The sequence below is a fragment of the Amborella trichopoda genome, chromosome 1 (genome assembly GCF_054954075.1).
Source record: "Amborella trichopoda isolate Santa Cruz 75 chromosome 1, AtrichopodaSantaCruz75HAP2 v2.0, whole genome shotgun sequence".
Classification (NCBI taxonomy): domain Eukaryota; kingdom Viridiplantae; phylum Streptophyta; class Magnoliopsida; order Amborellales; family Amborellaceae; genus Amborella; species Amborella trichopoda.
In genome coordinates, this window is record NC_142336.1 from 32,780,000 (window position 1) to 32,798,636 (window position 18,637).

Consider the following 18,637-nt stretch of genomic DNA (forward strand, 5'->3'; position numbering starts at 1 on the left):
AGGACCTGAGATCGCTCTCTCGAGAACCTAGAACAAGGGCATGTGCCCAACTAGTGAGAGAGGAATTTTATTCATGAGGTGGGGACCAACCTCACTTAGGTCCGTGACTTACTCAGGCTGACTCACGCGGGCGCCCTCTTAGATCACGATGGAAAGCCCCCCAGTGGCTTTAACTGGTTCGGAATCGCCTCCCCTGACCTGCAATCTCCTTGTTTTTTGCAAAGCACTATCGTGGTTAATTTGCAAGATAAGTGGGCCAAGGAATCCATCTTTGTCTTGGGGTAAACATGCAATGATGTGCACATTCAGATGATAGAGAAGATGAGAAGTTAAGGTGATGAAGAAGAGGATTTGAATAAGGAGGGGAAAAGAAGAGACGACTTGAAAAGCGAACGGACTAGCATGATAGCTAGACCAGTATAGTGACCAACTCGGAGTGATAGCAAGATAGGCACGGTAACTCAATGCTACTCGAAACCAAGGCTGATATGACCGTCCTAATCTGGTGTGGCAGCAAGACGGGCATGGTACTCTTGAACAGCATGACGGCAATACAACTCGATAGCCAGACCGCTATGACAATGCTAGACTGAGTCTATCCTTTAGTCAAGCAAGAAGAGAAGAAAAGAGAAGAGAAGAGAGAAGAGAGAAAATGGGAGATGAAGGAGTAGGAAGGTCACAGCGGCATTAGGCATCGCTGTCCACAGCCATGGAGTAACAATGTCATGGCTCATGGACGGCGCTAGACACTGCTGCTCACGGCTGAAAGGTGAGCTATGAACTGCAGACAGCGTTGACGCGGGAAGCAAGCAATGACCTTTCGCGAGCGGTGATAGGCACCGCCATCTACGATAGGCATAGAGCATAAAAGAGAGGCTCGCAGACAGCGGTAAGCATCGCTGTCTGCGATAGACGCAAAGCACTGGTGAGACCCTCATGGACGGCGATAAGCAAAGCCATCTGCGATAAATGCGAAGCACGGGTGAGACTCCCGTGGGCAGCGGTAAGCATCGCCGTCTGCGATAAGTGTGGGACGTGGAAGACATGTCCGTGGATAGTAGTGACTAGCACCATCTGCGACAAGCGCAGGACACTGAAGACACGTCTGCGAACGGTGGTGAGCAGTGCTGTCTGCAACCCATGAGAAGAAAGAGAGATAGTTCGATCAACAATGCGCATCACCGCCAGTGACACCAATCCTGAAACTGAAACCGGAGCCCGGCCCACTACTTAGGTACAGCCCGGCTCAGCGTGTGCTCCTTCAAACGGCGCCACGTACAACAACGACTAACGTCGTGCGCAAACTATGTTGAGGGAAAGAGAAGAACGAAGAGAGAAAGAAAAAGAAGTCCGTGCATGGCGCCACCATCACCATACATGACTTGCAAAGTCGCAGAAGGAGGAAGAGAGGATAGAAAGAGAGAAGAAAGAGGAAGAAGAAAGAAAGAGGCATGCACGGTACTGCCACTGTCGTGCATGACCTCTGAGAAGAGATCAGCAGAGAAGATTGAAGAAGAAAGAAGAGAGAGAAAGAAAAGAACAGAGAGAAAAAGAGGAATGATGAGAGAAGATAAAGAACACGAAGGGAAAATACCTTGAAAGTAGGAGGGGTACAAGATAAAACTTTCTCTCTTTTCTCTCTCTACAAGATGTGCACAAGAGAACTCATGAAGAAAGCCATAATTTTTATTGATCAAAAATCAAGAACCAAGCCTGTTGATTGCTTTTTTTCTTTTTTTTTTACAACGAGAGGTGGTGTCCATTTATAGACTTAAGCGAAAACGTGGGTGGAAACCCTAAAACTAACCCTAATTGGGGATAATTACAATTTATTTGAACTAAAAAAAAGTAAAGAAATAGGGTAAAAAATGACTAATTTGCCCCTCCCTAACAATTGGGAAAATTCCAAAATAGTTCCTGGTGAGAACTAGGGACGTTCTTGATTCTTCTCGAACGATCCGTGGATGATCCGGCTTCCGAATGAACAAAAGATGATTGTCATCATGTAGGGCTCAATTCTACAATCATTTGGATAATAAATTGAAGCCATGAATCACACTTTAAAGGCATGATCACGTAACTTGAAATTTGAATAAATCTTGAAAACTTTTGATTGATAGTGTGCTTTCATCTTGATGTTTTTCTTCGATTTCTTCGCTGAATTGTACTGAGCATGTCACCACAGTCACGTTGCAACAAATGAGACGCGATTTGGTGCCCGAATGAAGATTTGACATTCGTGAACTTTTGGCCTGAATTTAGAATTCCAGCTTCCAGAATATGCAGTGAATTCAACTAAATCTTGTGTGAAATCTGACCGTTCATCACGTGCGGAGTTCGGACCAGCGATAGCCACGGACCTTACGCACGCGATGCAACTGGTCCCACGTCGATTGAACTCACGGGTGTTGTGATATGCCCGCTGGAATAACCTGAGATCCTGCTGATTTTCTGCAACATGTTTCTTTGAATCATAAATTTCTCTCTAGCTTTTCTCCGTGCTCCAACATCGTCCTGGGACGTGCCACATACCAAAATGCTGGTTTTGACGAGACGAACACGCTCGAATAAATTTTAGCAAGATCTGATCTTGGACGAGGGAGATATGGGCGTCACAAGTTCACTATTTGTGACTGCATTTAATGGAGTTTAGTTACAGGGTGGCCACATGGGAATAGTGTGCAGCTACTCTTGTTTCAATATTTTGCCCATAACGTTTTCTTGGAATGTTCGTTTAAGATGAAATTTTACCGTTGAGAGTTTTCGACCGTGCCAGATCCAATGGCGGTGGTCCCACTGCCATTTGATGCTTCGAAAGTAGGGTTCCAGTTATAGGGGTCCGTTTCAGGGTGCGAGAGGCTAATTCTACCGAAATGTTTTTTCATCTACACTGCCTTAGACATGTCGAAATGCGACTAAACTTGGCAGGAGACTCTTTGGAGTCTTTATGAAGATATTGATCTGTTCTTGGGTCATTTTGAGACTATCGAAATTTTCACTGTTTGTCAGGCTTTATTGACCGGCTTCTCTCTTTTATTCTGCATCGAGGACCCATGGTGCTGGAAAATGTCTTCAAACAATCATTTGTAACCTCCATGGTGCACGGCTGCGATTGTGAATGACTTTCACAAGTAAATCAGAATCACTTTCTATCTGAATTGGAAAGCATTTCCTCTTAACAACTAACTGAATGCCTTCTTCAAGGCCTGAGAATTCTACGCGGTTATTGGACGCAATACCAAAAAGCTTTGCAAAAGCAACAATAAATCCACTAATGCAGTTCCTGATGACCCCACCACCACCTGTTAGACTAGGGTTCTACATGAAAGCACCATGCCACAGGAATAAGGGTTGATGGCTTCTGCTGACGCCAAGTTATCTTAAAATTATTGATGACTGCCTGTTCTGATAAATGGCAACATCATTATTTAGCATCTGCTAGTGCCTAAACATGTGAGGGAATGTACTTCACAGTCTGTTCTCTCCTAGTGGTTTTGGATTCAAATACTCTCTTGTTTCACTCCATTCATAAAAATGACATTAGTTAAAAAAAAGGAGGTCTAGATATTATGAAGTCCCTGATATTTAAATCTAAAAAGTAACCTTCTTCTAAGCATCTCAGGAGCAGGAGAACCAAGGACAAACTGCTTCCCACATCGCCATGCTACAGAACTCCAAACACCCTACGAAAAAGAATAATAGAACAAAAGATGACAGGGACTATCGCCGTGGTTCCCACAAAAAGGGCATAAAGAATCCAACTGCATGTCATGTTGCTGCAATAAAAAAGAGGTGGTTAGACGATTATGCAATAAAAAAAGAGGTCACATTATTTCCACTCATTAAATGTCAAATTAGATGCCTTGAGGTGAATCACAAAATCCGAGAATTTTCTTGTTTTTTAAAGTGTCTATTTAATGACATTCTTACAACCACCTTTTTTGAAATTTGAAGAACGATTGTGAACTCCATGAACAAAAGACAAATGGACTCTTTGTAAACAATCCGATAAAATATATTTAGTGCCATATTTGGGCCAAATTAGGATGAGATCCAAAAATGATGGAGCCCTCCTATTTCAAATTGCTCAAACTCTAGAGTCTTAACTGGCCTCAAAGCTCTCTCTCTCTCTCTCTCACCACGTACGCAAAAGGAATCATAATTGTTTGGAACACAAAATAGATAAACAATGCGGTACTCCTCTGTCTCTAGAATAACACCTCCCTCCCTTTGATTTGAAACCCGACTGTGTTTCTCATACGTGCTCCCGCTTGTGCCCTTTGCTACTATATTTAGAAGGGAAAATTGCAAAAACTCCTCAAAATTATATTTCCAGACAATTTTCCTAAAATCAAGTTTTTTTAGCAATTTTTACACTAACTTTAACTTTCCTATCAAATGCTCCCTCAAGTCAAAAAATAAAATAAAATAAAATAAAAACCAAAATATCATTTGAAAAGCATGCGGTCCAACACAAAATGGGGACGGTCTGACGTTTTGGAAAGCATGTAATCCAACACAAAATATGGGTAGTCTGGCATTTTGAGCATGCAGTCCAACACAAAATGGGACGGTCCGACACTTTAGACTTCTGGAAAACATGTGGTCCAATACAAAATAAGGACAATCCGGCACTTTGACCATGCGGTCCGATATAAAATGTCACAGGCCAGCACTATGGGCATTTTCGTAAAAAAAAGTGACTTCATGACTGGTATTTGCTAAAAAATTTCAATTTGAGTAAAAGTTGTTAAAAAAACTTGTCTGGAGTAGGTTTTCTAAAAGGTAGAGGGCAACTGAAAAGCCTAATATAAAAAGAAAATATTGAGCCGCAGCAAACCTATGGAGAAACAATTTGATTAGATGCTTAGAGAGTTGGAAGGCCCCAGCACAACGTCCAATATCAGAAATTTAAATCCCACCGCTGATCACCATAGTCATCAACCGAGTTAGTAAATAAGACTAATGGCCCTTGCGAACTAATTTGGCTTGTGTGCATAATATCGTTACCTACCCAAACTATAGAAAAGAAAAAAAAAAACCTACACAATATAGAGAAACAAAAAAACAATCATTCTTTGGATTAAAAACACTTTGTACAATTCCAGTACATGTCTGTGCGTGTGTGAAAGAGGGGTGTGCTGGTGTGTGGGTGTGGGTGTGCGGGTGTGAGAGAGATATAGAGAGAGAGAATGGGCATTTGCTGCCCAACCATTGGAGGTGCATCGCATTGTCTAACAGTCCACTTTTATGCCAGGCGCACAAAATAGAAAGAATGGGGCATTTGCTGCGGCAAATCATTGGTAAAACATGAACCCTTGCATTGCAAACCCCAAAGTGGTTATGTCTTGAAAAACCAAACCAGAAAGAAAGACAACCCCAATGGCTCTAACTTTGTTTTCTTTTTGTTTTTTGGAAATGCTTCAATGGTTCTACTACCAATTATAACACTCGAGTCAACACTGGATTCCGGGACTTTCATTTTTTGCATTAATAGATCACATATTCAAAGGTAGCTAACCCTCTTGAGTCACAACACTGGATTCCGAGACTTTCATTTTTTGCATTAAAAGATCACATATTCAAAGGTAGCTAACTCTTATGCCAAATAAGTGGCGCGATCTCTCTCACATACAAGTAGAAATATACAAAGAAGTTTCTCTGCTATGAAGGTTGTGCCTCTAGGATCTGAATCTGGTTAGAGGATCCACAAGATGGCAATCAACAAATACATATATGAGTTTGATAATTCAAAATTTAACAATCTGAGAAAATCTGGCAATCAACAAATACATATAAATTGATGCTCTAACCTGATCAAAATAACTAAGTGAACAATAATATTCCTGTCCAATGAAGCAGCAACCAGTAAACATTTGTGATGGTCAAGTCAATTGGAGTCGATTGGAAATATTCAAGTGTCATGTATATGCCACAAGCCACAATCTAATATTTTCAACTGCTAGGAGCAAGCCATCCAGCACATTTCATATGCTTCGAGCAACCTTCTCATACAAGTCATGAGGCCAATTTCTTGATAAATTATTGGCCACAAAGTTGGCAATCTGTAAAGAAGAGCGTGAAGAGTTTACAATATCAATTCAAAGTCACGTCTAGAAATGAAGCACGAAGGACAGTTGAGAAAAGTAAACTCTGGGAATTACATATAACGACCAAGCAAAGCCGTATGGGCAAGTCAAACATGATTCACATCCATGTACTAACTTGAGTGGGAGTGTAGATATTTGCGTTTTGAATGTGACAAGATTTTATCTTTTTGCATATCATTATTATATAGTAATGATATCATGTATATTGCAATTGCATATATGTCAGAGAATACCCAAGTCTTACATTTGTAGACTTCGTCATAACAAGAATATTTCCAAAATGTATCTCGAGGGTCCACAATTATCAACTCACAGATCAGATAATCAAAATATTCAATAACTAAAAGCTTACCGGTTTTGTCTCTTCAATGTTTAAAATTAAATCATATCAATTTATGTGAAAGCTATAGGATCCCTTGGAGTTAAGAAATCACGGAAACTGAGAACAGGCAACTAGATAATCTGTGGTTGTTACTCAGATGAGCATAGCGTTTGAAGTTACATTGGGGATAATAATCTATCTGACCAAACTCATAGATACAGATATGAGTTTGTCAATGGTGGAGGCACTACAGCTAGAATTGGGTGTGGTGCAGGCATGCTGCTAAACAAGCATCTAGAACTCCCTCTGTGTGAGCAGGCCTGCCAAAGTTCAATGGGATGGGATGGTCAAACAGCTTTAAGAGAAAGTTGGCAGTTTGGAAGACAAGATACTTATCCCTATGAGCGTGTATCACCCTTGTGAAAGCTACTTCAGCAACTTTACCGGTTTACTAAATGTTCTTGTTTAATATGCCTGCATTAGTAGCCAAAACAATAGAAAGATTTCAAAGAGATTTCCTTCAGTGAGATTCATAATATTGACATACGTTTCACCTAGTAAGCTGAAGCACAGTTTGCCTTCCAAAAAACTGGGTAATTTGGGTGTTAAAGAGATAAAAGAGGCCAATGATGCATTGAATGTGAAGTGGGGCCGGCAAGGTACTGAAAACACCAATCATCAATGGATGGAGGTAGCGGCTCAGAAATACGAAATTGACACGAACGACACCGGAAATTGCTGTAAGGCCCCAGACATATGGCAAGGCATAAACTAATCAGAGATTTAAAGTGTCGCTTCCAAATACTGAAGAGATTTTTGGCACTGGAATGAGAGTTTTGAAAAACACTTCCCACGGCTGCACAATGTTACAACATACAAAAAAGCCTTGATTCCTGAAGTGTTTGAAAGAATTAATGATACAGCAGTTTGGAACTTAATGTTTAAAAGAAACGTAATAAGAGGAGAAAAAGATTATATACAGCAACTCGGCCAACTACATGTGGCCTTCATGCCACCAATGTTCAGAAAGGCAGAGGCGGGCGCCCAAACACAAAGGCGGCCCTAAGGGAAGGAGTTGGGGTGGGGACCATTTATTGGTTTGTATGTGTGTGTATGTGTTTTGTGAATGTATGTTTGTATATGTGTGTGCATGTGCATGTATGTGTGTGCGTGAGGTCTATCGTGAAATTCTTAAAGATCATCCTTTTTTTTTCTTTTATTTTTTCTTTTGGATCTGTATTTGTGAGAGAGAGGTCTCGAACACTTGGAGGATACGGAGAGAGAGAGAGAGAGAGAGGGACCTCGCATCGAACACTTGGAGGTCATCATCTTCTTACATTTAAAGAGGGAGCATATGGGTCCATATGTATCTCTATGTGTGAGAGAGAGAGAGAGAAGCCACACGTCGAACACTTGGAATCCATCTTTTTCTTTTCATATGTAGAGAGAGCACATGGACCCGAGAGAGAGAGAGAGAGAGAGGGGGGGGCAATACCAAGCCGTATTTTTGTTTGGGCAGATTTTGAATTTCTTTCTTTTTTTTTTCTTATTTAAGGGATGGCACTAGGTGGACCGCCTAGACCATCTAGGCTGGCGCTAAGGCGCACACCTTAGGTATGCCTGCCCAAACCCACCGCCTAGGAAGCCAAGCGGCCGAATTTTTGTTCACCGCATGCCACAGAGAGGAGAGGATAACATGTTTGGGGTTTGAACAGTAGAGGAATGACCTAAGTCAAATCCTCTAGCCCTATTCTCAGCGATTCAAATGCCAAAGTTATCGCACTTCGAAGAGTGAGGGAGATTCCAACTCCCCCAAAAAAATACAGGTGTTTGGATAGTTAGCCGCATTAGACAAGACCTTAACAGTTGATCACATCCAGGCCAGAGGCCTACCAATAGCAAATTGGTATATTTTGTGCATTGTTCGCAAAATCGCCCGATCTAGCCGCTAACTGCTCAGTTAGATCGGAACCAGCCAATGGTCGGTTCCGGTTTTGGGCGGTTAGGGTGATCAACCAATATTTTTAAAAAAAAAAAAAATTATTCAAAAATATGTGTATAAATTCTCAAAAATAGGGAAATTGATTTGTAATGCATTTTTAAATATTCTTTACATTATTGTAAAGCTTAAAACTTGTTTTGGTCATTAATACTCACTTTTATATTTTTCCCTCTTTTCGGAAAAGTTAAAAAATAGCCTTGGGAAAATATAAATTGGGTTAAAATCCATTTTTTTCATTAACTTTTAACTTCATTTGAATGCATTTTGTTTTAATCATTCTTTATATGCTTATTATGTATTTTGTTTTAATCATTCTTTATATGCTTATCATATTTTAGTAGATTTGTTTTTGTATTTTTTTATTTTTTTTCAACACTTTTCTGACTGCTCGAGACTTGCCTGGTTAGAGCGATTGAATCGCTGGTTTACCGGTTAGGCCAGTTAAACCACTTCTATGCCCATGTCCGGTTAACCGTTCCAGTTCAATTTTGCGAACACTGATTTTGTGCAAGGAAGAAACTCCAACAAGGAAAGCAGTTTGATATGAACTTTTTCATTAACCATTTAAGTGAAGAGGATGCATGGCTACAGTGTTGAGGTCGGCTGCGGCCGGGGTGGATGCTGTCTGGTTGTTCAGGAGATGAAAAAGGCTCCTAATGTAGGATGCTTAAGGGCTTGTGAGAAAAAGTGCGTGAAAACCTCAGCAATGGAAATCCGACATAGCATCCATGTTGCTAGTTGCCTCAGAACTATGCGATCCTGAAGATTTGTTGGGTCTGAGTGACTACTAGTATAAATGTGCTTTGGGAAAGGCTCCCCTGTACAAGGAGGAAACCTGCAAACTCCAGTACAAGTATTCTTGGTCTGTGCATTGGACCTCAAACTTGTCCTTGGGGGAACCACCTGGAATCTATGGCTAATTATGGACTGTGGCAATTCTATGCCTTGACCAGCTAAGATAGGCCAATCATGAGCCTCTTACATGGGAGTACATGTCAGTCATGGATCTATTGGGTTGTTTTGCGGGCATAGGTATCGGTAGTCATGGAACGCTTTGTAAAAGAACCTTGTTTAAGGGCTGGCACACTCTTAGGTGGTTTCTACAGAGACTTTCAAAGGGTTTTTCAAGGAAAATAAAAATGGTCTTATTTTTTCTATTTAACCACCTATAATTTGTGTAACAAGTTTTGTATTTAAAACGAGAATGTTTTTTGAATAAAAATATTGTTTTAATACAAGGGTATTCTTAGAGTAATATACTTGCTTTCATAGAGAATAAATTTGGAGGTTCATGAAGTTGTGTGGGGCCCATAACTGATGTGTCTTGCCTCTATGTGGACCACAAAGTTTTGACCAATTGACCCACATGGACCCCACTGGCCATGGCTTTCATGTGCTAGTAAAAGGGTCAACCTCAAAGTTTGTTGGGCATGTCAGCCCCTATATTTCCTAGGTGGAGTTGATCTTCAAGTTCAACAACTATGTGACATTGGCTTTCAAGAAAACCAAGTTGGTTAGGTAGTTGAAATATATTAAAAATCTAGTTGGCTATAACGTTTGAAAAGTCAAAACTAGGTGGTTAGGAGTTAAAACTAAGGTGGGAACATTGTTTCAAAAAGCGGACCATGCAGCGCCTGAGCGCCTGCCTGAACCCGCCTAGGCGGCCACCCAAGGCTTGCCCCCCATGCCGGAATTGCGGCTACTTGAGGGTATTTTTGGGTCATTTTTTTAATCCTAAAGGGGCAAAATTGTGGGTTTTAAGTTCATTTGAAACCTAAAACCCATTAGAAGCTATTTTAGAGAGAGAACCAAAAAAAAAAAAAATTCTAGGCTGCCGAGGTTTTGGGCACCCGCCTAGGTGCTGGGTGGCCTGGACCCCCTGACCTCCTAAGTACCGCTTAGCGCTTTTTGAAACACTGGGTGGGAATAACTTTTCTAGTTGGGGTTGGTTATGAAGAGCCCAACTAGAGTTAAAAGTCCCTATCGAAGATTTAATAAAATTCACCTAGGGCTAGAAGAATGTTGGTACCAGGAATCATAATGATGCATTGATGGCTGGTACAAAGGTTAGATGGCTGAGAATAGCCCTCAGACACCATGAGTCTCCCAAAGAGAAGATCCCTTGAAATCCAATTTACCCTAAGACTGCTCTATATGAAGAGTATTCTACCCCATTATGACATAGATGAGTTTCCAACTTTCAGAGAGCTCAAAAATTCATGTACATGAGAGGCTGAGAGAATACAGAGAGGGACATTCATGATCAAGGGTTTGGGATGTGAGAGAGAATAAGAGAAAGGGCAAGTGTGTGTGGGTTAACACTAGGGTTCGTGATCTTCCACCTCCTTGTTAAAAACCTCCAAGTTGAGAGAGAAGAAACTCCACAACATGCAACTCAAATTTTTTTTTCCTCACTCAAAACAAAGAAGTATGTATGTCTTCCTCCTAGTGGATTTTGGTTGAGAAAAAGAGAGATGGTGAAGCATGCATATGGGGGTTTTGCAAGGCATATGAGTTCATCCAGTACGCTGTGTGAAAGATCTAACGGGCAAGCAGTTCCTATTACGTGGAAAACCTTACTTGCAAATTTTATGCAAAACCAAATAGAATGCAGGGAACCTGCAGTTGGAAGGTGTGCCATCGATCTAGGAAGATCGCATGGGGTGTATTAAGTCTTAGGGAGTGATGGCGAATTCTGGCTTTTTTTTTTTTCTTTGCAGGTTTGACTATTTTTGGAGTATCATCTTTGGGGTGGATGCAGCTTTTGACAGTGAATATATGCTAAATATTCTTTAAATTAGAGTTTATGTCATTGTATTAAAATTTCAATGTAGGAATGTGCAAGAATAGGAAGATATAGGAGCCTTAATCATATGGCTGTCTGATTTTGCTCCAAATTTTAAACTTGTACCCTCTATCACTAGGTCAAGCCTCTCATGACTACAACTTACCCTCATCACTCTAGTCATCCCACCCATGGATCCCAGGATGGCTATCAAAACAAATCCAGGATTGGGACCAGGATGAGGACCATGGATCGTGACAATTAGAAAGCTTCCTTTTGTTGGGATCGCAGTCTGTACATGAAATCTAGGGTTTCCAATTCCAATACATCAGGATACAAACTTAATCAATTGCAAATACTAAATTATACGGAACTAAGCTGCATCTGGTTCAAAATTGATGCCCCTGAGAGCACTTAACTAGTATGGTAGTATAGTATATACTACTACAATATATCACATTGATATATAATATTATACTGCTATATTATCTATAAAATTATGCTATATACTGCGTTCTGTAATATTGTACTATATAATCTACTATGTTTAGATTTACTATATACAACAACTAGTATATATTACATTATACCACGTTGCTAGACTATAGTCACTACATAATATTGTTATATTAGAACATTATATTATATACCACACTGCTATACTATACCATACGGTTATACAATACTACAATAATAGGGAAGCTGGATGCCTTATGACTCAAGATTTTGATCCCTAATAGGAAGAATTCAGATTCCACAGTTAATAATAGGGGGGACAGGAGATTGGGGCCCAGTCTGGAGCTCAAATGGGGCCCACGAGAAATTTTTTGCACTTTTAGGAACTTAGACAAACAAGCATCATAAACCACTACTTCCTCGTTCTGAAAGCAACTGCCCCCAGCTACTAGTTCCACCGATTTTTATACCTCGGCAAGCTTTGCAGATGCATCCTTTTCCACTCTGATTCCCCTTGACAGCTTGGTTTTATGAAATCATTATCCAACCACTTATCCACTTTTCTATACTATGCTTGAGACGTCAATCGGTGAAAGGGGCGGTGCGCTGTTGAATGGTATTATGAGCTCAATGAGGAAGCTTCCATAATCTGGTACTCTACTATTCTAATTGTGCTTTCTCTGGTTGCATTTCTTCCCTTCTAGAAAGCCTACTGCAATCGATTACTTGAAGTGAGCTATGGCCATAAAGCAGTCTCAGTCTATTCTGGGTTGTGGATTTACTGGTTTCGCGGTCCATGTTTCTATTAGATCGCCTTGGATTTACACCCTACACCCTGATCATAGCCAATTTGTGGGTCAACCTGGAACTTCGAAAGCATTTAAATCACCATACCCGGTTATGTCCACCTCTCTCCCAATGATCTGCAAATGGATTTTCTCGTCAAACCATCAATTTGGGTTGGTAATGCAAGAACAAGGAAGTAGTTAAGACAATGATTCAAAAAGCGGACCGCCCAGCACCTAGGTGGTCCAGAAGGACTAGGTGCATTGCCCAAGCCCAAGCGGCCAAGCTAGGTGGGCGGTCCTTGGGAGGTGGCCTAGGCGGTACATCAACCGCCTAAGCGGGCGCCCAGCCCAAAGCCTGCGCCCTGCCCAGAAGCGGAAATGGATTTTTTTTTGGGGTTCTTTTGAGGTTTTTTGACAAAAAACAATTCTTTTAAAGGTGGGTTTTAGGATCATTTGAAACATAAACCCACAAAACCCCATTTTAGAGAGAAAAACCTCAAAAAAACTAGCTTTTGTCTATTTTTCTTGGATCGAAGTGTTTCTAATCGAAGTGTTTCTCAAAGTTACAGGAAATGGATCCAAAGATCACCATCAAGTTTAGATTTAGTTTTGGAGCTTTTTTAGGTCCTATTAGAGGGTGTTTTTTAATATTTTAGCACCAGAAAACATCTCAGATGTGGAAGTTTGGAGTTCGAGTAATCAAAGTAAGTGGCTAAGTGCAAAACTTTATTTTTTAGATTGCTTGTTTTATTTTGAGATGTCTTTTCCAGGATTTAGTCAAAATGGAGATCCGGATTGAAAATATGGATATAAGAAGAATCCGACGGACGAAATTTGCATAAGATGCAATTATTGTGAAAAAAGATACAAAAGGAGGCATAAACCGGTTTAAGAAACATCTTGCTGATATTAAGGGGAATGTTACCCCTTGTAAAAATGTTCCTGAAGGTATCAGAGAGGAGATTAACCAATATATGAGTTCAGTAAAACAAAAACATGAATAAAATCCTTGTCATTTGAATAGGTCTATTTCTGGTTGTACTAGAAGAAGCGATCCGGGTTGGAAGTATGGTCATAACCCGAAACCAAACGATAAAAAATTGTATAAGGTGTAATTTTTGTGAAAAAGATACCAATAAGGGCATTAACTGATTCAAGAAACACCTTGCCGGTATTAAAGGGAATGTTATTTTTTGTAAAAACGTTCCTGAAGCTATTCGGGATGAGATTAGACAATATCTAAATTTAGTTGAATCAGAAAAGGATGAAAATGAGCCTTGTTCTATAGAAATATCTTCTCCAGATTCTTCTAGAAGTGGTGATCCGGGTTGAAAGTATGGTCATAACTCGAATCCGAATGACAAAAATTGTATTAAATATAATTATTATGGAAAAGATACTAATGAGGGTATTTACTAGTTCAAAAATACCTTGCCAGTATTAAGGGGGATGTTCCCCCATATAAAAATGTTCCTGAGGCTACCAGGGAGGAGATTATACAATATTTGAGTTCAGGGAAGCACAAAAAGATAGAAAATGGTAGAGCAGCCAAAACTCCTAGGGCCTCATCTGCACAGAGTAAGAGGGAGGTAGAAGAAGAGGAGGACGAGGTAGATTCAGAAAAAATAGAGGAGGACAAGCGTTATGTTGAAGAGAGACATGACTCTGAGTTTGATGATGATGGCCTCAAATCCGATGCATATGATGAGGCTTACCCTACTTCTGATGATGATGACTGAAGAATGAAGAGTTGAAGATGCTTGACTCTTGGTGTTGAGTATTGACTATTGAGTGCTGCCTATTGAGTCCTAGACTGCCTATTTTCTGAATTTTTGTATATTTTCTTTTTCTTATTTTTAGTTTATAGTTTTTATTATCTAACTTTTTTGTGTATCAGTGTATGCTTGTATGGTTTTAGCATTGTATAAAAATATGGATTATGGACTATCAAAATTCTCCTCATGCATGGAAATATCAAATATGGATTATGGATAGAATATCAAAATTCTTATATTTGTGGTTAGAATATCAAAATTCTCCTCATTTATGGTTAGAATATCAAAATTCTAACATCTTTCTTTCTGCAGGGCAGCCAAGGTCCTGGGCACCTGCCTAGGCGCTGGGTGGCCTGGACCCCCACAGCCGCCTAGGTGCCGCCTAGCGCTTTTGAAACACTGAGTTAAGATTGATGGCCAAGAAGTACCTAAAAGAGATAATTTTTATATCTGGGGTGATTGAGAAAGTCACACATGGCAACTAGGTAGTTGAAGTGGAGATGTGCTTCCAAAGTCTTATGTGATTGTCGCATACCAATGAAACTAAAGGGGAATTTCTATAGGACGGCTGTAAGACCGGCCATGCTTTATGGGACAGAATGTTGGGTGGTCAAGAAACATCATATTCTTAGAATGAGTGTAACTAAGATAAGGATGTTGAGATGGATGAGTGGTAAGACAATAAATAATAGAATTGGTATAAATACATCTGAGGGAACTTAGGGGTGGCTCCAATAGACGATGAGATGAGGAAAAGTAGACTTAGGTAGTCTAGTCATATGTTGCGTCGACCTAGAACAACACAATAAGGAGGGACGATTTGGTTCAAATGAAAAGCTCTAAAAGGGCAAGGTAAGGCACAAAAGGACATGGATAGAAGTAGTGAGAAGATATATCGTGACTTATGGTCTGAATAAGGGTAGGGATAGAGTGGAATGGAGGAACATGATTCATGTACCCAACCCCAAATAGTTAGGATAAGGCTCACATGGTGATGATGATGAACCATCAATTTGGATTGGTAGTAAGATAAGTTCCTAATCACCCTATGATTTTGTGTTACATAGGATTCATCCATTGGATTCATTTCTTTGCTGGCCTTCCAAGGCATCACATCTCACTTCTTCTTTTTTAATGAAATTGATTGTACCTTAATCAAGATATGGGACCACATGTCACATAACCTTCATATCTTCATAGGCTAGCTTTACATGTAAATTAGTATACAAAATCAAACTCAAATCTGAAATTTCTGCCTTTGAAGTTTCATTTGTGATATTATGTTTTGAATTAGGGAGATGTTTGGTTCCAGACCTTCACTCAAAGATTGTCCATGCCGTTTACATGACTCATCTTCCTCCACACTCTCTTTGCCACATGTTTTGGCCTAGTAAATATGGCAACCATGTGAGCCTTACTATCTCTTCCGTCGTCTACGTTCTCCCATTCTCTCTTCTCCGACTATAGTTCTTCTCCTGGTTTACTAACACCATCAAAGAAACCAACTCACTACTTTTTGCCAATTACTCATTTCTTTTTCTCTCGTTTTCTCCATGGCATCACCATTCCTTGATGATTTTGCTCGCATCTTCCTTGCGCATCATCTTGCTTCAATATCAAAGTTTCACATGCTGGAAGGCTTTGGTAGCTCCCATCGTGCCACCCAAATTGGACTGCTTTGGTATTCGATCCCACATCAGCATTGTGGATTCTACAATTTCTTTTATGCCCTCGCCTCTGCCTAGGCCTGAATACGCCGTATTGTTTTTTATATGCCATGATATGACACTTTTAGAGGTTTAACTCCTTAAAATACCCACTAAGTCTTTCTCAGGTCCCCCCACCAGACTGTGGCCCTTGTGCCTAGCATGTGTGGATAGATTAAACGACCTCAAGGGAGATCGAGAAGGCCACCTCTGCATTAGTTCCCTCGTATCAAAATGTCAGATAGTAGATCGAACACCTGGTATCCTCATGCACCAGCAACTATAAAACTATATACTGAAATTCGCTCTAGAGGCAACCCTGGACCAGCAGGGATTAGGGTGCATTCCAGAACTTCAATGAAAGAGTGTAACAGTCCTTTTCTGAGCCTGTCAGTACTGCTGATGCATTAGAAGCAGATTCAAGAGCACTTTACAGGTGTAAGACCATTCAACCACATATGGGGCAAACATTTACTTGAGGGAGATTCCACGAGAGCCATTTCATGATCTTAAAACAAGGGCAGTACATCTTTTCCAATTCAACAGGATCTTCCGAGAAATATGGGAGGAAGTTTCTTAGTCCCAAGGATCGACTACGAAGACATCTGTAGAGAATCAAATGTTTTGGAAGATAGCTCGACACATGGAGTCACAAAAACTTCACCAGAAATTAACAAAACGAAGTGAATAGCCATTTTCAATTGCTCAATTTTTTCATTATTACCTCAGTAACATTATTTTTTGTAAAATTTTGTCAAGCACTTGGGAGATTATACACATTTTTGTAAAATTTTAGTAAATCAGTGGCATTACAGTTAATAATCATTTTTTTTTATTAGTTCTTTTCTTTTCTTTTGTTTTCTTTTTTTGTTTGGTTGGGGGGAGGGAAGGAGAAACTTTGAGATTGAGCTCTAGATCTCTCTTGGCTTAGAAGTTCCGATAGACACATCCCTAAAGAATCCTCGCATTACTTCTCAGTCTCCTCAAATCTTTGCATCAATCTGATAAAATCTACTTTTACTGCCTTGAGAACATTCATCACACAAAGGGTCTTTCTACAACTTTGCAATTGGCTAGATCGTATCTCAAGTGTTCAGAAATGCAACGTCGACAAGCATCAATGCATCTGACTGAATTTCAGCCCGGTCAAATGTTTTATAACAACATAAAAGAAAATTATGGCCAATAATAATTTAGATATGATAATAATATGCATTTGCTCGTTTTGCAATATAAGTACACATGAATTTAATGGATTTGCGATAACCATGAATTACAGCTAGAAGAGACTGATGAAATTTGGGGGCCTCATATGTCATTTGTTTCATTCAACAACAAAAAAAATTCATATGCAATGCAAAATAGTTAGAAATTGATCTCAACTAGTAATTGGCTCAACTTGAAGTTCTCTCAATAAAATGAATATTTTAGGATTTGCAAGAATAACAGAACAAACGAAATTAAGTATATAACAATGAACTTTCAGCAATATCTGGCATTCACGGAACTCAAAAGCCTAAATGAAATTGAGCTAATTTTTATTTCAATGAAGCAGGCCAATGGAATACCTTAGTCCTCATTGCACGTAGGATGCCATCCGAGTCAGACATATTCTCCAGACAAGTCAGTGCCACCTTTAGAAGATCAGGGACACATGCTTGGACATAAAGAGACAAAGTCTGAAATGCATCTGTTGTAATTTCTGGCACTCTTGGGTCAAGTGGAAGAAATGGGAGTTTAGTGATCTCCCTCAAAGCATCAGCATGTTGACCAGTTCTAGCTAATTTATTCACATATAATATTGCCTCAAGCTGCCGTAGTACGGTCTGCTGCTCTAAAATCAGTTCTCTTTCCTGAATGCTGCAATTACGAAAAGTGAGAGCATAAAAGGCTAGGCAACCTTATCTATACAAAAAGCATCACATTTTGTTAGAAGACTTGACTGATCACAAAACATATAAGACAACCATTGTTACTCAAAAAATAAGAAACAGCTAAGAGATAATAGTGCTAATTGTGTGCGATGGAACATCTTACAAGAACTCACTACATATGGGATGTACAGAATCAAATTAAATATGCACCAATAAACGCATCCACAAAAAAAAACGAACAAAGTTTGAAAGTTGAATTTTGAAGGTCATAATATTTGTTTCATAACAGAGTAAAAATTATTGAGAAAACCCATAATGGAGCATAACATAAAATGCATACATACCAGGTTTCCGAAGAATATTTATAGGTGTCCAGGATATCATTGCCAGCATGAATCAAACCAGCAGTCCGACTGTCACCATCAGATCTACCATGAGATAAGGCACAAATTGCTTCCAAAAGGCACTTGTTAATTGTCTCCAACGCCATTGCAAAGGCTCCAACCCTTTTGTGAATGTCTACAGACTAGAAACCATTTCAACAAAAAGAAATGTAACTGATGATGAATAAGAATAAGAATCTCAAGGAATGGAAGCCCCTAATGAAACAGCTAGTGTTTAGGAATGCAGAGATGTGTCACAGAGAAACAGCTCATCTAAAAGCAACCAAATGCATGCTTTTACTGATTTTGCAGGCTAGGGATTCCTTATAGATTCACCACATAAAATGGAAGATCATTGTAAAAAGTTTCGTCCATATTGTTTTCTGGGTGAGGTTTGTCTAAGGCATCAAACTTAAATAATCAAAGTATGGCTCAC

At 39.7% G+C, this 18,637-nt stretch overlaps 1 protein-coding gene across 1 annotated transcript in view; it reads right to left on the reverse strand.

The window, feature by feature from the left end:
- Window positions 1–5,602: 5,602 nt before the first annotated feature.
- Window positions 5,603–18,637, reverse strand: part of LOC18428340 (Nucleoporin interacting component (Nup93/Nic96-like) family protein) — a 57,719-nt gene continuing 44,684 nt past the window's right edge. The window contains exons 13-15 of the mRNA XM_006837375.4: window positions 18,163–18,344; window positions 17,513–17,804; window positions 5,603–6,065 (exon numbers count right to left, since the gene is read on the reverse strand). Of these exons, the coding sequence (XP_006837438.2) occupies window positions 5,988–6,065; window positions 17,513–17,804; window positions 18,163–18,344 (552 nt within the window). The 3' untranslated portion in view covers window positions 5,603–5,987. The remainder of the gene's footprint in view (window positions 6,066–17,512; window positions 17,805–18,162; window positions 18,345–18,637) is intronic.